The 24,377-nt window shown below is 41.8% G+C and overlaps 1 protein-coding gene across 3 annotated transcripts in view; it reads right to left on the bottom strand.

The window, feature by feature from the left end:
- The window catches only part of LOC119401689 (PH and SEC7 domain-containing protein), a 279,260-nt gene that overhangs the window by 5,519 nt on the left and 249,364 nt on the right, over nt 1-24,377 (bottom strand). For all 3 annotated transcript variants that reach the window (XM_037668613.2, XM_037668620.2, XM_037668630.2), the window contains 7 exons: nt 23,123-23,256; nt 22,417-22,513; nt 18,550-18,631; nt 16,510-16,580; nt 12,400-12,557; nt 6,285-6,429; nt 618-761 (listed from right to left, as the gene is read on the bottom strand). In XM_037668613.2, coding sequence (XP_037524541.1) covers nt 618-761; nt 6,285-6,429; nt 12,400-12,557; nt 16,510-16,580; nt 18,550-18,631; nt 22,417-22,513; nt 23,123-23,256 — 831 coding nt within the window. The remainder of the gene's footprint in view (nt 1-617; nt 762-6,284; nt 6,430-12,399; nt 12,558-16,509; nt 16,581-18,549; nt 18,632-22,416; nt 22,514-23,122; nt 23,257-24,377) is intronic.

Genomic DNA, 24,377 nt, shown 5'->3' with positions numbered 1-24,377 from the left:
TTGGGAGTTGAATAAGTTATCTGCTGTTGCTTGGAGTTTGGTTTCGCTTCAGCGAATTTGAACAGAAAATTTGGGGATGAGAAGGGTCGTTGAGAAATTTCTGCCTCGAATTTCAACAAATGAGCAAATAAATGGTCGACTGAAACCAAACCGTGTTTTCAAAGAACAGCTCCAGAGTGACCCAGACTTTCGCTCCAAGGTTGTTACTCGTGATTAGTCATAGTGCTATTGTTACCATCCCAAACGAAAATTTCACATCCTTACCCAGTTCACTTAAAGCGGCCATCACGAAAAATGCCGAGCGTGTAAAACTGATTTCACAAAAAAGATCACTGTACCCGGAGGAAGACTTCCTGGGAGAAGCCACCGGATGCAATGTGCACGAAAGGTGTGGCACGATGCTTGCATAGCGGGAAAATTGCCTACTACACTAGCTCCGCCCAGCGCAGCGCTATACCGGTTACTTTTGGGTACCCCCGCATATGAAAATAAGTGCGAAGCTAATTTATCAATCAGCAAAGCTACGAGATCAGCTCCTTTTCTGCTATCTTTACTATTTTGTTAAAGCTTCCAAGATGAGATAAGAAAATTACACGCGAAATGTAAGCCAAACTCACCTCACTCTGCAGGAAAGACTCCTTCTCAACAAACTCGGCAACAGTTCTAGACTTGGCACCTTTCTCTGGAGCATTAGCAACATGTTCCTCAAGCTCCTTCTCGAGCCACACAATGCGATTCTCGTGATCAGTCAATTGCTCTCTCTGTAAATATTAATAAAAAAAAGAAGAACGTCCAAGGTAAGGAAGAGTGAGTGAAACAAACCTGATCTCCACAATTTTTTTTTTCAGAGGACAAAAACTTGACAGTCCAACTAGCGCTACAGAAATACCCTACTTGAATAAATTAACATGAAAATTGTACGAAAATATGCTGGAGATCGAAAACGTTCAGGTTAGGATATGACAGAACTCTGGAACTTATGGCAAGCAGTCAGTGCATGAACTCTGATCTGAAGCTATAAACAGAAAACAGTGAAATGAAAATGAGATTTAAAAGATTACTTGCAAAGAAAGAGATACAGCAAGATATCACTACAGTGAAGAAGTTTTATTCACATTATCACTTCAATCAAAGCATCTAGTGTTCCTGACCAAAATATGCATTTAAGAACACACTAAGCCTGCAGAAAGCAGGCTCCACTTACTACGAAAAGTGAACCAGCAAAAGTTGGAAATACTGAGGTCTACAAGCGGTGGCCTATACTTGCATATCAGTGTCTTATCGTATTGCTTTCATTGCTGCACTGCACACATGTGCTACAGTGGTCATTGTGTAAATGCGGCTTTGTAGCTGCACAATACTGAGATTTTAAGCACGCTCAGCTTTGACAGCATTCACAGGTACAATGACCTATACAGATGTGTGTACTATATTGTTGGGGAGGATCATGAAGACTACTTTGGCTTGTTCATCCTTATTGACTTGGCTGTTTCCATTATTGTCCGAGTCATGGACAACGAGAGAATAAAGATTTTGTGTGATCATCCAAATGAAGAACTTCACGAGTTACAGACAATGGTGCAGATACAGGGGCACTGGCGAGAGTGCTCTGCAACAGAATTGAATGCAGCAGCAGTGACTATGCACATATGTAATGCTCGAGTAAGTTGGAAGTGGCACTACTTGCATATTGTTGAAACTTCCAGCAGATTAAACTGGTTTCCTTTTTCTCACAGAAAAAAAAAAAAAGAAACAAGGATGGCCAACACTGAGACTGGTGTTCTTTGACATCTTTTTCTTTGTTAGTATACAGCTGGGAAACTAATGTCACTGCTAGCTTTTATGGCACAACTACTTTTATCAAATTTCCGCTTATATCAAAGTTTCCTGCACCTGTTTGCTTTGTTATGATGAGGGTTTACAGTAGTTCTCAATCCTGCACAATAGTATCTCTACGAGTCTGCAAGGAAAGCAGGCTTTTTGCTTACATGCTGGATAGTACTAGTTTTATCCATATGGATTGAATGAAAGGTCACAAGCATTCAAATGCTTGAGTTCATTGGTTTTGCATGCGCTTCAACAAAAAGTGCTAAAGAACACAACACAGTCTTCCCTTTGTGCTTTTGCACTGTTCAGAGCCTGAAATAGATATGCTGAAGTCAATGTTTGTGCCTGGTTTCCACTTAATCATTCACAATTATTATGCAAGTTTTTGTTGTTCTTTTTGTGTTAAGTGAATTCCAAAATATTCTGTGACAGAACACAAAAGTCACAAGGTAGTTACTGTCACCCTATAGACAATGTTTTGGATTATATGCCTGGAATTTATGTGCGAGTGTGAAAAAACACTATGTGCACTGTCATGCAATGAGGACTGTCACTAGATATTGCCGTCTTCCCATTCCACTTGCAAGTGTAAACAAGGTATCATTACACTGCAACATAATATTTATAAGAATTGTATAAGATACTATAATAAAAGCCTTATTAATACAAAAAGCACAGTACTCTTAATTGCCCCTCTGAAAAACATTTCTGGCTACGCTAATGCAGTGAACACCTTACAAAGTAAATTACAAAAACAAAAGCCACGTGCACATTACATCTTTCTTTTTTTTTTTTGGCCCTTCACTTTTGGCACGAAAACTGCGCCTCGGTTTTTTACAATTGCTTTACGACCGCAGTAACAAAGGAAAAAACAAAGGAAGACAACAGGGACTGGCATTGCTGCATTGATGATAGTCTCAAAATATCAGCTAGTTTTGACTTTGATGATATTAACTCTAAAGTCTTTAAACATACAGTAGTGCCTCATAATTTCGCTTAAATCTTTAGCAATGTACTTCAGCTGCAATGCCCCACAGGGGAGGTTCTGCGTAACTGAAAAATCATACCCATTTCCTGGTCTGGTGGCAAGAATGCCATGTAAAGCTTCTAAACTATATCACTAACAAGAGTTCCCTGTAAGTTATGTGGGCATAAAGTATCCTTTTAATGTTGTTCACCACTTAGGAAGTGACAACTTCATTTACAAATTGCAGCGTGGCTTTTGGAAAGGACTCTCATGTAAGGCACAACTAAATGAATTCCCTATTGATCTTTTTCAAAGCAAAGATGTGAATGCAAAGACAAATTCCACATTAATCTATTTTTGTGTATGACTGCGTTACCTATTGTTGCTTTATAGCTAAACTTGCATGCTTAAATCTCGATTCGCTAACAATGTCACATAAGAAATTTCTGGTCACTTCGAAAGCAGTTCACTGCCACTGATAATTACTTATCTCCTTTCAGAAGCATAAGATTAAGTGTAGTACAAGGAAGTGTCCTTGGACCCTTACTCTTTCTTATTTTCATTACTGACCTGCCATCAAAAATCATGTCAATCATTTGGTTATTTGCAGGGGTGTGCGAATATTCGAAATTTCAAATATTTTTCGAATAGTGTTTGCTATTTGATTCGATTCGCACTGGAATTTTACTATTCGAACAATTCGAACTTCCCAAAGACAAATACAGTCAACGTCCGATTGAAAGTGACCCCTTCAGATTTTTATTATGCTTCACCTCATTACACTCTTGTACTGCAGCAAAGTTGCCTTTCAAGCTCCGTTATGATCGAACTTAGCCAAGAGAGAGTCAACGTCCAATTGAAAGTGGTCCCTAGCTTTTTAGTGTGCTTCACCTCATCACACCCCCGTATTGTGGTAAAGCTGCCTTTCAAGCTCTGCTACAGTCACAAATGTATTAATTCAAGAAAACGCTGGTTCCAACATGGCGATGAAAGATGTGGCAGAGGTGGTGGGGGCTCAATTAATGCTGTTTTGGATCTGAAATTCGGGCAGGAAGTCTGAAAAATCGGACGCCGAATCTTTTTAGCATCCAAAATTTCAGATGTTCTTATATATCGACGTCTACGAGGCAGATTTGGAACTCTGGACTTGAAGGGAGCACACCCTTGTCCGCCACATCACTTGGGCCTCCACAGAAGTTGAAAGAGGAGGAGAGGCCGAGGAAATGGCATCTTTGCCTATCACGTGTAAAGTGTTGCTGGCAACACTTTGGTTGCACCAAATCATGTACGTAAATAAAATGCGGCCTCTACATTGCCTCATTCTTGATAAGAAAACTATGAAACACCACCCCGCCAGAGCTTCATCAACCTAGCGAAAAGAAACACTTTCATGTTGCTATCTCATAAGATTATGCTTAGGAATCATCTCCAACTTTTTTTCTGCAATTTCATCGAAGTATTTGAAAAATATTCTAGAAATATTTGAGAAATATTAGAAAAATATTCGATTTGCACTCACACTTCAATATTCGAATTCGCTTCGCACCCAAAATTTTGCTATTCACACAGCTCTAGTTATTTGCAGAGTGCATTACACGCCAGCCATATCACTCTCCAAGGAGACCTTGTTCATGTCACTAACTGGTAGTAGGCTTGGCTAATGACTCTGGATATCGAAAAAATGTAAACTAGTGATATTTACCCTCATATAGCTGTAGTGCACCTTCAGTTACTCACTCAAAGACACTGTCGTCACCCATACTTTTCCATATAAGTACCTTGGTATTCGTTAAACACCAAGCTTATCATGGTCTGCCTACACAGAAAAAATAACAGCTAATGCCTTCCACAAGCTAGGTTATCCAAGATTCAATCTTCGTGGCACTCCTCCCTTCACAAATACCACTGTTTCATACAGTAGGCCAACTTGAATTAGAATATGCAACTACAATTTGGTCAACTAAACATGCATATGGCATGGAACGAGAAATTTTAGGCACAACATTTACAGAAAGGAAGAGAGCAGAGTGTATAAACAGGGGTAGCTGATATCCTTGATCACATTAGAAGAAAAAAATGGACATGGGAAGGTCACATGATGCGTAGGACAGATAACCAACGGTAAGTGAGAGCGCGATGGAATGGATACGAAGGGATGGGATATGCAGCAAATGTTGGCAGAGACTTGGGTAGGTAGGGTGATGAGATTAAGAAGTTCGCAGGCATAAGATTGAATCAGCTGACACAAGACAGGGCAAATTGGAGGTCACTGGGAGAGGCCTTCGTCCTGCAGTGGACATAAGGTGATGATGATGAAGAGCAAACATATATAACCAACATTCTCAAGTCGATTCAAAGCGAGGCTCCACATTCTATTGCCAGAGATTACAACCCACAGATAAGCACAATTAAGGTTATTACCCATATCATCCTTCTAACCATGAAGAAATGTGGAGTTGTTTTGTCTATTACATATAATCATTCATGGTAAACACCCGTCAACTTTGCAACTCATCCATCCATGCCACATATCTAGGCGCAGTGCATCTAAACCATCTGCACTGCCAAGTGCTCATTAAACATCGAAACATTTTCATGAAAACATAAATGTCAAGAAAAGAAACAGCATAACATTTGGCCAGTATTCAATTGCTTCTACTTCTTTATAAGCTGCATAGCCTTCCCTTTCGTAGAGAGGCTTTTATATCACTAGCACCCAATAATTTCTGTTTTCCTCTTCGAATATTGTATTCTTGGCTTTAAACAACATAAACCTGACTTTTTGCTACATTACTGTTACGTATTTTGCGATGCCTCCTCACTCATGTGATACTCTTCCTGGAGTCTGTGAGGTAGATTAACACATGAATAACTTACGCACACAGATTAGTTATCAGTTGGGTCAGCTCCAATGTTATGTTTCACAGTAAAGTATCTCTAAGCATGCCAGTCTACGCAACTTTCTGTGCTCATTTAAAATTAAAATGTGTTTTTCAACTGCTATTCCTTTTTTTTTCCATTTATCGACACAAATCGCACTCTTTTCAGATCCACCATATTCTCATGACACGCCTGGTTAGTATTCCATTTCTTTATTAAAGAAGTAACCTGTCTAATGAGTCCTGAGACACAGTACATTGGTATCTGTACTGCACAGCTGCAACTGATCATTCATACTTCCTAAAGCTGTCCTTATCTTTAACAGTCCATCGATATGAGGCAGAGTGACTAGTGTTGGGCATGTAACTGTTACTGCATTATTTTTGCAGGCTCAAGCTTATTTGTCTTCAAATGGAGACATCAAGTACGAAATGGAAGCTTGCAATACAGAAAATACTGCAGGCACCCACTATAAAGTTCCCCGGCATGTGCACTCAGTTTTCCACTTGGTTCATAAATTTCTAGAAGCATATAAAATATACAATGAGGAACATGGTGAAACAATACAACATGAACATGGTGAAAAAAAAGGGGAAAGGAGTGCCCATACCAGGTTGAACTTGGTATGGCTAACAGGAAGCAGAGGCCTCTGGAACCTCTTCTGGCTGCCCACTGCACCGGCAAGAGGAGGTGCCGACAAACTGGCTGTCACAAAATTGAGAGTGTCAACCCAGCTTTGTAACTCTTTGGCATCTCTGGAACACAGCAAATAAAGGCAAGCATTCAGATAAAGAAGGAAGTGCCAAACAGTAATAAGAGAAATACCGTAACATGAACCCACAACCTTCGTGTAATGTGAAGGTTGTGCGTTCGCTACTCACACGCATGGCGCTGTTTTTCTGTCCACTTGAATTTAATTTCCCTTCATGTCATAAAGTTACTACACTTTAATTGAAAACTATAAATTACGTTCCCTATGCTTTCCATGACTTCATTATCTGTTGGCCTCATTAATAATAATAATATCTGGGGCTTAACGTCCCAAAACCACGAAACGATTATGAGAGACACCGTAGTGGAGGGCTCCGGAAATTTCGACCACCTGGGGTTCTTTAACGTGCACCTAAATCTAAGTACACGGGCCTCAAGCATTTTCGCCTCTATCAAAAATGCAGCCACGGCGGCCGGGATTCGATCCCGCGACCTTCGGGTCAGCAGTCGAGTGCCATAACCACTAGACCACCGTGGCGGGGCCTGTTGGCCTCATTAGGTTTTGTCTAACAAAAAAGCACTTCGATCCATTTCCCTTTTATTACTGGTAAGTGCACGAAGACGGCGACAGAGAAAATGACACACAGAGCACTTGTGTCATTTTCTCTGTCTCCGTCTTCGTGCGCTTACCGGTTTCAAAATGTCACTGTATCAACTAGCTCAGACCCAGCCTCTGATTCAGTACATTTCCCTTCTTTTATCAAGGCTTATTTTGAAACACTGATGCACTGCAGCAAACTGCCAGGATCTCCAATGAAAACAAAAATGTCAAGCATAATAGAATCTGAAGCTTTGCTCTGCACGCAAACATGTTTAAGCCACTATATGTAGCTGTGGTTAATTTGATTCTGGGGTTTTAAATGCAAAGACATTGACCTTATTATGAGGCACACTGCAGTGGGAGACTCCAGATTAATTATTACCACCTAGGGTTCTTTAACATGCTCCTAAGTTTATGTACATATGCGAGTGTTTCTGCATTTCACCTCAACAAAATTGCTACTGCAGCCGGGAATCATACCCATGACCTTGTGCTTAACAGTGCAACGGCATAACCACCAAGTCAACACAGAAGATATAGGAACCTGTGGTTCACCATCTGCTGAAAGAAAATCATGTCTGGGAAGGTATGATTGCTGTTTAGACAGGTTGCATTTTGTACCTAACAGCAATGGTCAGTTACGACTGGAAGCCCAGTGTGTCCTTGCCTTCAGCTTTCATCACATAACATACAAAGACAATGCACTATGGCATAAAGCCTGTGCTACACGAAGCAAACATTTATGACTAACTTTATGTGGCAGATACAAACACAGCAGCATATTGTATAGTGTTCACTGGCTTTCACTACATGAAAGAACACATTCGCACTATCAATCAGGTGATAGAGAAATGTGTGGAATATAACCAACCCCTATATAGAGCCTTCATAGATTACGAGAAGGCACTTGATTCGGTCGAAATATCAGCAGTAATGCAGGCACTACGGAATCAGGGTGTCAACGAACCATACATAAACATACTGGAAGAAATCTACGGTGGCTCCACAGCCACCATAATAATAATAATATCTGGGCTTTAATGTCCCAAAACCACGATATGATTATGAGAAATGCCGTAGTGGAGGGCTCCGGAAATTTCGGCCACCTGGGGTTCTTTAACGTGCACCTAACTCTAAGTACACGGGCCTCGAACATTTTCGCCTCCATCGAAAATGCAGCCGCTGCAGCTGGGATTCGATCCCACGACCTTCGGGTCAGCAGTCGAGTGCCATAACCACTAGACCACTGTGGCGGGGCCCGCAGCCACCATAGTCCTCCATAAAGAAAGCGACAAAATCCCAATAAAGAAGGGTGTAAGGCAGGGAGACACGATCTCCACAATGCTATTCACTGCGTGTTTACAGGAGGCTTTCAGGGCCCTAGATTGGGAAGAGTTAGGGATTCGAGTTAATGGAGAATAATTTAGTAGCCTACGATTCGCTGATGACATTGCACTGATGAGCAACTCAGGGGACGAATTGCAACTCATGATTACTGAATTGGACAAGGACAGCAGAACGGTAGGTCTCAAATATGCAGAAAACTAAGGTAATGTGCAACAGTCTCAGAAAAGAACAGCGATTTGCGATAGGTAGCGAGGAACTGGAATTTGTAAAGGAATACGTCTACTTAGGACAGGTAGTAACTGCGGAGCCAAACCATGAGACTGAAGTAACTAGGAGAATAAGTATGGGATGGAGCACATTTGGCAAGCACTCTCAAATCATGAATGGTAGTTTACTACTATCACTCAAGAGGAAGGTATATAACAAGGAAAATGATAGGTGTAACCTTAAGGGACAAGAAGAGAGCAGAGTGGGTCAGGGAACAAATGGGTGTTAAAGACACCTTAGTCGAAATCAAGAAGAAGAAATGGACATAGGCAGGGCATGTAAAGCGTAGGCAAGATAACCGCTGGTCATTAAGAGTAACTGACTGGATTCCAAGAGAAGGCAAACGCGCGAGGGGGAGACAGAAAGTTAGGTGGGCAGATGAGATTAAGAAGTTTGCGGGTGTAACGTGGCAGCAGAAGGCACAGGACCGACTTGAGTGGCAGAATATGGGAGAGGCCTTTGCCTTGCAGTGGGCGTGGTCAAGCTGATGATGATGATATGAAAGAAAAATGAGGTGGACTCCAATGGTTGTCCATCACATATTTGCAAGAGTTAGTGGAATGTACAAATTACAAAGTAGATGTTTGAGGTGTTATTTTGCTTTGATAATAGCCTGACAACATGTAAACAACCAATATGAATGGTTATGATTGTCTCTATGTTACACTACAGCTGCCGCTAACTTTCAGCAGAAACTACAAGATTTCCTCTTCTCTAGAATAAAAAAATAATTAGGAAAAAAGAAGCACAGTATGTGGACACTGAGAACTGAACTCGCATCTTCTGTGTCAGAGGCAGAGATGATACCATTTCTGTTGAGTAACAGATGGCAGTTTTCTGAAAGATGTTTTGTTTTGACACCCGTCATTGTAAGGCAAATTGGGTTACCTTTGAGCGGCCCTGCAACGCTTTTGCAAGTAACCATCAAATGGCTTTATTAAAGGAGTTTATTGCCTAACGAGTCGACCACCGCAAAAATTTTTAGAATCCGTCAAGTATGAGCGGAGTTAGAGATGTTTGTTGCATGCTGTAATTGCTTTCTCTCTTCTCTCGTGCCGACAAGCACGCTGAGAGCTAAGCAGGGAGGGATGGCACGGGGGAAAGAAGTTTTGTCACGCGCGCGTCATGACCTTGAGCACTTTTTCTTTCTTCTTTTTTCTTCGAATGTGCGGCTTACTTTCAGTGTGATCGCGAGCGTGCGCGCGGGCATGTGGTAGCCTCTCGTGGCGGTCGCGTTAACGATGCAGCTCACGATGCTCAAATCAGTCAGTGGCCATGAATATGGGCATATGGCGCGGTCGTTTGGGTATATGGCATCATTTGTCGAGTGAAGAGGGAGCGATTTCTAGCTGACTTTGAGAATTAATTGCAAATTTCAGGCCATGCACTGTGCTGTAATGTTTGGTTTGCGTGTTCTCAAGAGCCTCAACTACCGATCGGCAGCATTTTTTTACCATGTTGAAAAAGTGTTGCAGGGACCCCCTTCCACAACATTTCTTTTTCAGATTTTGGCTTGTAAAGATATTTTTCTTCTATGGTTCTCAAAGAATCATACACAAGACTTCATTCTCTAAGAAATGCAGAATCTGCAGTGACTGCTAAAAGTGTCCTTTTCAAAACGGCAAATGATCACAGTGTTAGCATTAGTGGTCAAAGAGAAGTATGACAGCATGGATACCGCAAATGTTTCCTTGGCTGCTAAACAGAATAAGCTAAGATTGTCAGATAATTGAGTAGTAAAAGATGTGTCCATAATAGAGCTGTATCTGTTTTCTTCCATGTGCATGCAAGCAGTATACCTGTTTCACTCTGGCCAAAGCTTCAGCTGCTGTAGCATGCCAGCGATTGTCATGTTTTACAGTCTTTGCAGTTGATGCTACGAGGGAACACTATAGTTCCAGCAATGTGAAGTGAGGCAAAATATTCTTGAAACATGACGCTTGGTGTCATAAGAAGCATGTATGTCGATGGTAGTAGTCACTAATTTGTGCTCTAAGCCCTTGGTAGCAGCTAGCCCATAGGCTATCCACAGGGCATCCACCAGAGTAAGCAGATGGACCTGCATGCTGTCAGGCTCATGTCCACTGCCATAAGTTCGCCGTCAGAACTTTTTCTGACTGAGCCAGATGAGCAATGGTCTTAAGTTTTTTAGTATTGAGGATTCACTGCAAGACAAAGCTAATCAATTTGATCCCAGTTTTTCTGTCTGTGGAGTTCTGGTTCACTGAGCGAATGTTTGGTGAAACATCATACAAGCTTACCTTAGCAAAGAACATTACGGCCACCTTATGGTGGTCATTTATAGATTTTTTTTCTGTTCAATTTTCCATGTCCCTTGTAAAAACAAATACACTTGGAAAATGCAACATGAATCAGCCACAAGCGTCAGCGGGTCATGTTGTTGCATTCATGGAAGCACGTTTGACAGTTACCCGTGCACTCTCTAAACATTTATGCCGAACACACACTGCTTGTTACCAGAAAAAGGGTGTGAATAATGAGGCATCATGGGTATTTTTCCTTAAATATTTGTGCTAAATTACGGTTGCACTACACTGATAGATCAAATAAATGTTATTAGATGCGAAGCAGCTTTTGCTCGGAGCTGTGTCCGTCCCTTGGCAACCGTCCACTTGGGAACCAGGTGTGCTGGCACGCGCTAGCGCGTTTGGGCTGGGTAAGACGCTGTGGCTTCTCCCCCTTACACTCTTTCAGCAATCGTATGATGGTGTCAGGGAACGAGATTCTGCGGACGCGCGATGAGCCAACGCATTGTATCCTAGTCAGAACGCGCTGGCACGCGTTAGCGCGTTCGGGCCTGTGTAAGGGGCTGGGTAAGACGCTGTGGCCTCTCCCCCTTACACTCTTTCAGCAATCGTATGATGGTGTCAGGGAACGAGATTCTGCAGACGCGCGATGAGCCAACGCATTGTATCCTAGTCAGAACGCGCTGGCACACGCTAGTGTGTTCGGGCCTGTGTAAGGGGCTGGGTAAGACGCTGTGGCCTCTCCCCCTTACACTCTCTCAGCAATCATGGAACTTTAAGTCGACCCATGCGCTGCTTCGCATCCCCACATGGTTACCTTGAGTGGGAGATGGTGTAATTTTTTCATTAATTCCTTGTCATAAAATTTGTTATGTCACTGGAATGCTGCTACCCTTGCTACCATAGGCACTACAGAGATCTCCTACCATGTTCTAATAGGTAGTAGACTAAGAAGTCAAATCAAACAAAGCATGTTTGCCAAATCATAATCTCACGGCAATGGAATGGGTATAAAGAGCATTCTGTTGTGCCTGTGGAATCTGAATTTGGATGCTAAATAACCTTAGGAAAGGAAAAACCAGCCATGGCACCAACACTCTTCTGCAGCAGAAGCGTTAGGTTTTTGTATCGTTTTACAAAAAAGAGTGGCACCTGTGCCGCATTTACAGAAGTATGCTAGTATGAGTATCACTTAATCATGAATTTGTGAAAGAGAAGATGTTCACTAACTTCACTGCAAAGGTTGAGTGTAGATGGTAATTGAGAAATGACAAAAAAGGAGCGGAGGATAGCACAGTTGCACGAGGATGCAAGAAAAAGAAGAAAGCTGGACATATGATACACACAAGGAATGGATAGAAAACAAACATGGGAAGCTAGACACAGTCATATTTTGTTGTAGCAATAAAAGCAGCCCTACTCAAAAAGTGATGAAGAAAGCTGTTGCCTCCCCCTCCATGTGAGGAGCCCTGCAACTTTCTTTTCTACTCCTTGCTTTCTAAAGCAAGGTGGCCACAAAAAAACACACTCACCCAGTTTGAAAGAGGTACTCTGCTTGATCCGCCGTTTGTAACCTGAAGACGTGCTGCTTCTTCGTGTAGTCTGTTGCCTTTGCCGACAAAGAGTGGTGAATTCTGATAGAATTGTGCAAACTTTCGTACAACTGGTTTTTCCTAAACCCCTGCTCATCCTGTAATGGAAGGTACTACAATTATATATATGATAACACATAACTGAGAAGTATGGGCAGCTCTGTGCAAAAGTGTGCAGTAATATTACTTTAAAACTTATGCACCTAATATGGCCACATTTAGAGAGCAGTACTTAAAAAACACATTTATAATACAAAAAATGTTATCTTCTGCCTCAACATTTGACCAAGTAGTACCTAAAGTGGGCAGGGTGGCAAGTAAAAGTGAGCAAGAAATAGAAAAGGATACTGACACTTTGGAAATATTTGCACATTCAATATGCATTAACTATAAAGGCAAAAAAAATGGAGCTGCACCTACATGTGAGGTTAAGGGCAAAAGTATTTTTCAAAATTTCAGGCAGTGTTTCGCATGCACAACAGGACATTCGTAAATTATGTTATGTCGAGTTTTGACACTGATAACATGAAAGACTGAGATTTTTCATTCTTTGAACACGAAGACAGACATTCATTAACAAGCCATGTTTATCATTTACAATAGATCCCACTGGTGTTGTCAGCATGCTTAAAAGTGCAAATCAATACTGATTTTTCAATATCACTATTGCAAAACAATAGAGATTTGACAAGAGTAGTCAAAAGCAAGACTTCCTTTCATGACTTCTGTTTGCATGATGAACTATATAGAGCATAAGGCTGTGTATAGTATCGAGTATTTTCTCAAAACAGTCAGATTTGCCATCATATGTGATACTAAAATTCTCAATGAGAGTCTTATAAATAGTCATAGGATGCTAAATTTGTCTGCGTGGGTTCTTTTTATCCATTGGTTGGGTTTCGGGCTCACGTGAGAGGGTATGTGTGATCTGCACAGTGGCATATGAGACAATACACGTTTCTCACGTTATCCTGAATCCATGCTCTATGCATGCATAAACATTTTGTTTAAATTTCCGCTTTATTCTAAGAGGATTTCGTAGAACGACATTTATGCTACGTACAAAAAGTACCAAATGAAAATGGCTAGCAAATAGGGGTGTGCGAATATTCGAAATTTCGAATATTTTTCGAATAGTGTTTGCTATTCAATTCGATTCGCACTGGAATTGTACTATTCGAACTTCCCAAAAATAAATATAGTCAACGCCCGATTGAAAGTGACCCCTTCACATTTTCAATATGCTTCACCTCATTACACTCTCGTATTGCGGCAAAGCTGCCTTTCAAGCTCCGTTACGGTCGAACTTTGCCAAGAGACATCCGATTGAAAGTGGGCCCTAGATTTTCAATATGCTTCACCTCATCACACCCCGGTATTGCGGCAAAGCTGCCTTTCAAGCTCCGTTACGGTCGAACTTTGCCTGAAAGTGGTCCCTAGATTTTCAATATGCTTCACCTCATTACACCGCAGTATTGCGGCAAATCTGCCTTTCACGCTCTGCAACGGTCACAAATTTATTAACTCAAGAAAACGATGGTTCCAACATGGAAATGAAAGATGTGGCAGAGGTGGGGGCTCAATTAATGCTGTTTTAGACCTGAAATTTGGGCAGGAAGTTCAAAAATTGGAAGCCGAAGCATTTTAGCATCCAAAATTTCAGATGTTCAGATGTAACAATATATTGACGTCTACGAGGCAGATTTGGAACTCCGGACTTGAAGGGAGCGCACCCTTGTCCGCCACATCAGTTGGGCTTCCACAGAATATGAAAGAGCAGGAGAGGCTGAGGAAATGACATCTTTTGCCTATCACGTGTAAAGTGTTGTCGGCAAAACTTTGGTTGCACCAAATCATGCACATAAATACAATTTGGCCTCTACATTGCCTCATTCTTGATAAGACAACTATGTGCTTCATCAACCTGGCGAAAAGAAACACTTTCATGTTGCTATCTCATAAGAAAATGATTAGGAATCCTGTCTAACTTTTAAATGCGAATGCATTTCTTAGTCGGGGGTTGTCCCGCGTCCCTGGCCGGCGTGCGCACAGATCTCTCCGCGAGCGCTCCTCCTCGCCCCTAGCAACAGCTGCGCCGCGCCTAGCAACCGGAGCAGGTGGTGAGCGGCGGAGGGTAAGGGAGAGGAGGAGTGTACCCGGTGAGGGCGCTCGCATCGCGGAGCTCGCTCGGCGGAGAGAGAGCTCGAGCGCTCCTCCTCTCCGCGCTCGGACATATATATATTGCAGGGAGCGCGCGCTTTGGTGTCTTGATAGCGATGGAAGTCAGTGAAGTCGAATCTCTCGCGGCAACGATACCACTAGGACGAAGTGTAACACAATGCAACTCGAGCATTACGCCTCTACGTGCACACTCTCGTCTCTCTTCATTAATTAATCGCACACTCATCGGGTGCACCCAAATGCATTCGCATTTCCTCACGATCCCCTTCGGGGAGGTGCGGGGGATTTTTTTTTTCTGCAATTTCACTTCGAAGTATTCGAAAAATATTCTAGAAATATTCGAGAAATATTCGAAAAATATTCGATTCGATTTGCACTCACACTTCAATATTCGAATTCGCTTCGAACCCGAAATTTTGCTATTCGCACAGCTCTACTAGCAAATGAATAATCATCTCAAGAGAATGCAAATAAGCAGCACAATATATTCAAAGATGGTCCAAAAGATGCGAAACATTTCGCTTCAACAATGTAGTTTAAAATCTGGCCTGTTCTTATTATATGCATGCTCTGCACTTGAAAAAGTCAATTATGCCATGACGTTGGTTTAGTCTGTTCAAATGAGTAATGGGAAATGAAGATGGATAGGTCATTTGGCTCACTGATCAGTATGCATTTAAATGAGAATGCCTTTGTAAACAAAACTAAAGCAACAAAACTTCAAGTGCGACTACATCAAATTCAGATTTCAAATCGTGAGTAAGCCAGAGGAGGAAAATAATTAGGAAGAGACCTGAAAATTGGCCGCTATATTCTACACAGTACCTTGGAAAAATGAACCTGCAGAAGTGAGCTTATATCGATGAGACCTGTTTGCACTGGTTCACTTTAACTCTTTCTAGATCTCACATGCACCAGGTGACATTCAAGCACAAGCAAAATGCCTGGTGAAGAGTGAGAGATGCATAAACAAACCTAACGTTTTACGTTACCAATTTGCACCGTGCACCCAATACTGAGCTACCTCTTGCAAAGGTTTGCAAAAGTGATTTGTATTGTTCAGTATTTACCATTATGCAATGATCTTCCATGAGGCTGGAAGACATAATTACGGAAATGTGCGGAGCTGTGCTGCCTTTTGACAAAGGGTGTAGGTGAAATGCACATAAACAGATGACCTTCAAATTGAAAGATCGCTGTAAAGTGTGCGCGACTACCATAGGCAGAAGTCCACCTTTTCTTCCCTGTACATCAACATGGCGGAAATCATTTCTTCAAAGCTAGCCTGCCACAGCACATTAATCCATGGTCATGGTGTCTACTAGTAAGAGCAGACAACATAGGCAGTTTCAAGGTTGGCTGGAGGCAGTTCTTGAAGCCAGTTGACAGTACAGAATGATGCAGTCTCCATACTCTGACCGTGCTGTCTACTTAAACTTTTCAAGAGGTGTGGGCAGCGTTTGCCCTGTCATCTGTATAAAATACAGCCAGTCCTGTCACCTGAATTCCTTATACTGTCTAAGGCATCCAATTAGCTAGCACAGCCAACATTACACAACACTGATAGATCCTACAAGGTGCACATCCCGATGGTGTCTGGCGAACTTGGTTTCAACCTGAATACATTTCACCAGCAAGAACAAGACCGGGACTAAGAAAGATGCGCACAGGACGTTCTCTTGACTTTAACTGAAATTTTATTTCAGACACATGAATGATAATTGTCCCAAAGAATTGCAAAAAACTGATTGTAGCGTCCATATCAATCAACAGATATTAAGTATAATGCTTGCTCACACAGCACCTTAAAGGGAAGCACAGCATGGAAGAGTACCTAAACATGACACTAAAGTTCAACAGAATGCTTACCTTATGTAAATAGAGCACAAGGTCACGTAACGTTGCACAGAACATTTTCCATCCACGTTTTCCAAGAGGAGCTGCAATTGTCAATATTGCTCCTTTCAAAAATGTGAATAAAAGTACTCTGCGTGTTTAAGCATTTTTAATAAATACTTCATGATATAAGCACTTCATTCATAATAGTGAAATGTTAAAAAAAAGCACCAGACACATAGTAAAAAAAAAAAAGAAGAATTTGTAAGTTGCCCCATAATCACCTCAAATGACCAACAGCAATACCATACGTATTTCCACAAATGTGGAACCATGGATAACAAAAAATAACAATATAATACTAGCGTTCTTACACAAATCCACTGTGCAATGCAGCTATATCTGTAGGGTAAAAACAGTGATTTGTCACTGTGATGCATGCCTGCACATGTACCAGGATCCATATGCTAAAAAGAAAAGTGCAATGCAGTGTACCAGGGGACAAGATGTGAAAGAACTGAGAAAGTGTATTTGCAAACTCAGTTTGTGAAAATGCTCTTTATTGGAGTGCATTAGGTCATTGCATTTGAAGTTGTTAAGCAAATTTTCCTACAGAAGTTAGAGCCATTTGAGGAGACACCTTCCCTCACATTTGTTAAGCTCATAAGTAGTCACAGATCCATGCGCACAATCTTCAGAACGTTGCTAAAGCTTGATAAGGCATAGCTTATTCGTATCACTGCTGAGCTCACCAAATGGAGTAGACCTTGTTTATATGTTGAGGAAAAAAGCAACAAAAAAATGTATTATAAAGGAAAACGTACAGTCGGAAATTGGTTCACTTGAGGGCTCAACGTTCCAAAGTGGCTAGTATAAGGCTTTTCGTCCTGGTCCGGGAATCGAACCCGGGAGAAACATCTTTCCGAGGTGGTCGCTCTACCCCGAAAGAGCAGGGTAGAGCACCACCTTGCGGGATTCTGCAAAACTGATTTGCAATTCTGCGGAATCCTGCAAGGTGGTGCTCTACCCCGCTCTTCCGGGGTTCAATCGGGTTCAATCCCCAGACCAGGACAAATTTTTCTATAAGTAAGAAGCTTTCTTTCTGAGAAATTTGCATGGATTTACTTGTGGCTTCGTGCTACAATCGGGTGATTGTCAATTTTCCTTTCTTAACCCTTCCGCCACCTTGCGGGATTTCACAGAACTGATTTGCAATATGTGTCCATGTGCTTTGAGTTGTTGATGAATTCGCCCTCGCGCTGCCAACTGCTAGCTTGCTGGTTAGCTCAACTGGTAGAGTGACCGCCCCGGAAAGGCGTTGGTCCAGGCTTTGATCCCCGGACCAGGTCGGATTTTCTGGTAACTAAGAAGCTGTCTTTTTGAGAAAGCCATATGAATTTCCGTGTGACTTCGTGCTACAAACAGGTGGTTGTCAATTTCCCTTTCTTATGCCATGGATGTCGTCGAACAAATAAGTAATTATGGCCATTGTAGCAATAGTTGCGAGTGGGTGTTAGTGTGATGTGCAATAGCCACATAGTGACCTGCTGATACTGGAAGAATGCACCAACGTTTTCTTGTGACAGGCTAAAGAAATAGGTAGGTATGGCAGAAAAGCTGTCACAGTAGGCCACTGCTGCCCTCAATCGCACGTGTCTTGCAGCATTTCTTGCTCACATGGGATCTAGCAGCCAAAATGTGCATTAAGCGACTACAGTATGGCGATACACTGAATGTTGGTGCTGAATTAGTGTGTTTTTTGGGAACGTATTAAAAGTTTTAAAAAGCCATAAGTGTATTAGGTCATTTTCTGCATTCTCAATCGTGAACGCTGCCACTGAGAAATTGAAAGGGGAATGTACCAGCTAGTATCTACTTGTATTAAGTACGTTCATTTTAAAATTCATGAATTACAACTGAAGTAGGGTACAAGAAGGTGCTTTCTCAGGTTGTTAAAATGAAAAAAAAAAACTGCATTATATTTGTGCAAATACAGAAGTCTTGTTAAGCAGGTTAGGAACAACTGAATTGTACGTAGTGGTGAAGGACTCGCAAAAATTTATTTTGACTTACTTCTTTTTCCACCTGGATCTAAACAGCACTTGCGCATTACATAGCCCTTCTTGTATTCAGTGGCACAATTTGGATTGGGAACCTGCAACAGAGAATGCAAAACATTACTGGAATTGTGGGCACAAACTGGACCGCTACCTTTAACATGTCAGCAACATCAAAACCAAACTAAGCCAATAACATTGTTTGCGTACTCTCACCATGCTATACTTAGAGGTAAGTACACAGTGCTGCACAATTAAAAAACACAGCTGCTATACGTGATCAGTCAACATTCTCTAACATGTACCAAGTTCTTAATACATAAGAATTTGCAATTTGCTTTTATCAAAATGTTGTGGCTATGGCCATGATTCGAACCTGCAACCTTGCGCTTAACAGCACGTCAACAGCTCTCACCAAGTACCACTGAAAATTCTTGTTTTACATTGGAAGTTGTGCAGCATCATCTAGGCAGTGTTTTCCCGACAGATTTTTTCAATTTGTTTTGTTACTAAAGGAGATAGAAGAACTAGTTGGTAAGCTTGCTATCAACAGTAGCATCTTCCCACTTTGCTATGATAAGCACCAGCGAGTGTATTTCCTTCTCTACCTTCTACGGAGCCAATAGACCACACCACATTCATGGAACTAGTTCTGTCTCCTTTCTTTTTCCTTTTCCACTTTTGCTGCATCGAGCAATTTTAGCGATGAAATTCTGTATATGTGTGATGATTAGTGACACTACACACCGTGCATCTTTCAGAGAGGAACTTGTGCGTTTGATTTTGATTTTCTTGCTGCAGCTGTTTTCACACCGTGCATTGCCTAGATACTTGGCACACAGGATCGTTGGGACGTACTCTATGTATGAGGCTTGTCTAATTGCAATGTCCAAAATTAATAAGTGGGCTTTTAAACAATGAGTTAGCTGTTCTGCTGAGAGACAACCAACCACTGTAAAGTGTTCATGCAAGTTTCCCAAGTAATATAAAATCTGTGCAGCAGCTACCACACATAAAAAAAAAGCTTAATTAGTTGCGTACCTACTGCATTTTCCAGATTATACACTGCACCTTTGTATAAGTCACACAACTCGCCCCCTATTTAAAGGGACCCTGAAACGGTTTTGACGATTTTGTACGAACACACTGAGCCGGTAGAGCAGGTCCTAAGGATCATTTACAGACCGATTTAAGCTCTGTGCGTAAACTGTGTAATTTATTACAAGGCTTTGAAGCTGCGAATCGCCACCGATCACAGCGGCTCAGCCAAACGCGTTTTCAAACCGCCCACTTCCAGTGCGCGTCGTATTGGAAGCGCGACGTCACGCAGGCGGCTGATCTGATTGGATATGTCCAGTACACATCACTGAACCTCCTGTGGGCAGCGAGCGTCGTCTGCCTGTGTTGCAACGTACTCCGTGTTGACGTGAGCTGGGCGACAGTGTTTATCTCGAGGTTTCTTGGATGAAATGAATTGCCCTAGCCGTGTTGTGTACCACATATCTAGCAATTTCTAGCAATTGGTGACTTTTAAATCTGCGACATCGTGCAATGTTCGTGAGGCATCTGGCGAGCGGAATCCCTTCAGCTCGACACTGCAATGAGCGTCGCGCTCTCGCTATCCGTTCAACGCCACGATCCACGTTTTTGTGGCTGTAACTTCACCCCTGAAGACACAACCACATTGCCTGAGTTTATGCTTATCGGTGATCGTTCTCGAATTATTTTTGTTTGTCCGCATGCTTTTGCAGATTGTCGCCGTACAGGAGAATAAAATAAGGTCTGCTGGTAGTGTGGCGGCACCTGTCTGAGCAGATATCAACCACTCCGCGAGCTTCGTCTTTGTTGGGCCTCCGAGATTGCGAGCAACCCGTTGGCGCACAATATCTGAGGCCATGACTGGGCGAAGCTCAAACCGTCGAGTTGGCTCACGAGAGCGCTGCGATCGCCGGCGATGTCACGGTGTCTGTGAGTTGAGGGTGCAAGGCAGTGGTGAGGAGGAGGGTATAGATATAAATTCTGTAGCGGCCTTGGTAGACAGTGCGTCGCTTAATTTCTGGTGCGAATGATTTGGGGATGCCCCTGCCTAAACGCTGACAAAACTTCAAAAAACCGTTTCAGGGTCCCTTTAACGAAGAATACAAATACAAGTCATCCGCCAGCTATGGTGACTTAGTGGCTATGCCACTGCACTGCTAAGCACGCAGATGCAGGCTTAATTCATATATGGCAGCTGCATTTCCATGTGCGAGAAATGCAAAAAATTCTGATTTAGCAGAAAAGCCACTGAAACAAAGTGCACGCGTGCACACTTGCATACATGCAACAGCAGCACTTGCTTGCTTCGCATCTTTCTTCATCTTTTGCACCCCAAAATAGAAATGGAGAAAAAGTAATTAGGAATGATGTAGTAGTGGGCAGGAAGTTTTTGAGCGCGGTGTTTTTTAATGCACTGCAGAGTTAGGTGTCAGAATTTCTGAAACTGTGCAAGCAGTTCATTAGTAAATTATTTTAGCTAATTAAATAAGAGGTCGAAATGAAAATATTTACCCCCATGCACGAGGCTGTATACCACTACCAAAACACCACTGGCTGCATATATTTATCTTGTTGCACTTTTTTCTAATTAGCTTGGCCTAAGATTGCTGGGACACCGTGTATGTAAGTTGTATTGTTGTACAACACGCACCGATGAAAATTTTAGGGCAAGAAATGCAGCTTATAGTCCGGAAATCACAGTATCCGTAAATATGAAACACATTTGGCCTCTCCTTCCAGTACATTAATTCAAGCATTTTGTGGCTTCTCCGATAAGGCCACTCATGGAACCTCCCATAATGGTTACAAACGACATCAGAAATGGCTGCATCAGCCGAGTTTGTTATGCCCCCCAGCATATTTGCCGGTATTGTCTACATGTCATCACTAATTGCAAATTACTTTTTCCTTGGCTGCTGTGAGCACCAATGCACAAACGCCATCGTTCACATGTTTCCCAGTATGACTATTACCAAAGTTGTTTGCTACAGATGAGCCACAAGTGTGAGCATACCTCTTCACCTGCAACAGGCACTTTAAACTTTCAGTGAAATGGAGCCGATAATGAAGCATGTGTGAAAACAGAAACATTCAATTTGTCACGCAGAAAACAGGCAATAAATAGAATGTGATGCAGAGATAACAAATGGCATAAAAAAGGATGGTGAGGTGATCAGCACAGAAATTTACATTTAGGTACCACCATATACATGGCACCGAACTCACCACAGCAGCTGCAGAATGTCCAGTGCTGTTTCCATTTTCAAAAGGGAAATGTTTAAAATCCATAAAACAAGGACTAATAATAAGAACAGTGATGATGAATGATGCTGGTGACATTAATCATGCGCCTGCTTTTAGAGTACTCATGTAAAAGGGGAGAGATGTGGTCAGGCAACATGGAGGGAGTCCACAGTCCCTTTTCCACCATCAGTGGTTGTGATAGAAACCCATCTTTCTTTATGATCTCATGTGAGTGACAAAGGCATTCTTTCTATATCCCAAAACCCAATTAAATTGGGCTTCCCAACAAGGACAACTTGTCCTTGTTGGGAAGAACGCTGTATCATTGCAAAATATACACTAATCTTACTTTATGACTGATTGAATTGTAACTAAAAGATGATGGTGGTACCTTCCCAAGAGGCCAATTATGGCATCAATGTCACCAAAATTAAAGCATATATATATAATAGTACATTACTGCACCAAAGTCCACGTGAAGTCACATGTGACTTCACATAGACATTTGCATGTATGTGAGGAAAACGTGTACATAGATGTTCAACATCTAGCCAAGAAAAGATGTTATGCATAAAATGACTGACAGTAAAGGTGCACATACTTCAAGGAAAGGATTGTGTCCAATAAATCCTGTTGGCCTTGCTTCTGTTGAATTTGTGTGATTATCTTGCGCTGGTCCTTCCTGTTCAGAGTCGTCACTGAAACAGAACAACCATCATGTGATGCGGAAATTCAGTACCATGACCGTTACTTTAAAAAAGAAAATATTAAAATAAAATAAAACATTTCTTTACACGGACATTGTGGGACATCTGTTGAGACAAAGCAGTGGGATGTGGCAGAGAACCAGGAAGTACTGAAATTAAAAAATGTGATGGCTAGGAATCTGAAAATTGCTAATCACAATGTGCAATGGTCCTGTTGACAAACACTGAAAGCAAGCAATGATGACTAAACATCCACATCAACTCTTCCTGAATATATAAATAAGCAATGCTTTAGAATCTTCTGAAACTGAGACATGTATCTATATCAGTTCTTTTATTCTTCATAACCTTCTATATTTGTATTTTACCAATCATTGATCAACTAATAATAAATAATAATTGCTGGGGTATAACGTCCCAAAACCATGAGGGACGCCATAGTGGAGGGCTCTGGAAATTTCAACCACCTGCAGTTCTTTAACGTGCACCTAAATCTAAGTACACGGGCCTCAAGCATTTTCGCCTCCATTGTAAATGCTCATTTGATCAACTAAATTGTGCAATGTTCTACAAACAAAAATCTGCAAAGAGTCACCGTACACAGCCCACTCAAGCGGTGCCGTCTTGATGGACAGGTAGAGAGCCTTGAGCACTTCTTTGGGGAAGTTCTCACCCTCATTCAGCTCAGCCAGATTCTCAATAAACTCGAGGCAGGTCATCTTGTGGCCAACATTCTGCACAAGGAAGACAGCAAGGGCCAAATACTAAAATATGCACCACAATATCATTACGTGCATCCTTGGTACGCAACACCCAGTAATGTTTTCCTTCTATTTTTTAACAAAATAAACCAGACATAACACATATAAGGAGTGCTCTCATAGTTCCACAAGTTCAGAAATGCTGCATTGTGTTTGAAAACTGCAGCAGCTAGTTAAGGGAGCACAGACACAACATTTGAAACTTGTTATGTTTCCGGTGTTTGATTTTTCTGAATGAATGAGCATCAATGAGTTGCATTCATTGATTAGACACAACATTTGAAACTTGTTATGTTTGTGGTGTTTGATTTTTCTGAATAAATGAGCATCAATGAGTTGCATTCATTGATTTTTTCATCACTGCAGAGGAACAGCAAAGGAAATAAGAGAGGGCCATAAAGGGTGTTCATAATGAGGCATCATGGGTATTTTTCCTTAATTATTTGTGCTAAATTACAGTTGCACTACACTGATAGATCAAATGACTTATTTATTCATTAACTCCCTGTCATAAAATTCCTTATATTGCCTGGAATGCTGCTACCCTTGGTACCATAGGAACTGCAGAGATTTCCTACCCCGTTCTAACAGGTAGTTAAACACCACAGGCGTTTAGATTCTGCGAGCCTCACTTTGTCATATTCCTGAACTGTTCCTTCGTAACAAAGCACTTATGACCAAATGTTACAGGTGAAATTTGCCAACAACACATTTCAGTGTGAATTTAAAGGCCATCTGCATGATCAATTTCAAACCACAGCACATTGATAATAATAATATCTGGGGTTTAACGTCCCGAAACCACGATACGATTATGAAAGACGCTGTAGTGGAGGGCTCCAGAAATTTCGACCATTTGGGATTCTTTACATGCACCTAACTCTAAGTACACGGGCCTCAAACATTTTTGCCTCCATCGAAAATGCAGCCGCCGCAGCCGGGATTAGATCCTGCGACCTTCGGGTCAGCAGTTGAGCGCCATAACCTCTAGACCACCATGGCGGGGCCCACAGCACCTTGAGACATTGACATCAACTTGACAAGTTCTATGGTTCCTAGGCTCACTCTGAGATTCTGATAAGACTGCTGTGTGT

The sequence above is a fragment of the Rhipicephalus sanguineus genome, chromosome 1 (genome assembly GCF_013339695.2).
Source record: "Rhipicephalus sanguineus isolate Rsan-2018 chromosome 1, BIME_Rsan_1.4, whole genome shotgun sequence".
NCBI classification, from domain to species: domain Eukaryota; kingdom Metazoa; phylum Arthropoda; class Arachnida; order Ixodida; family Ixodidae; genus Rhipicephalus; species Rhipicephalus sanguineus.
Note: the sequence above shows the minus strand (reverse complement) of the source record. Positions and strands in the feature narration are given on the sequence as shown.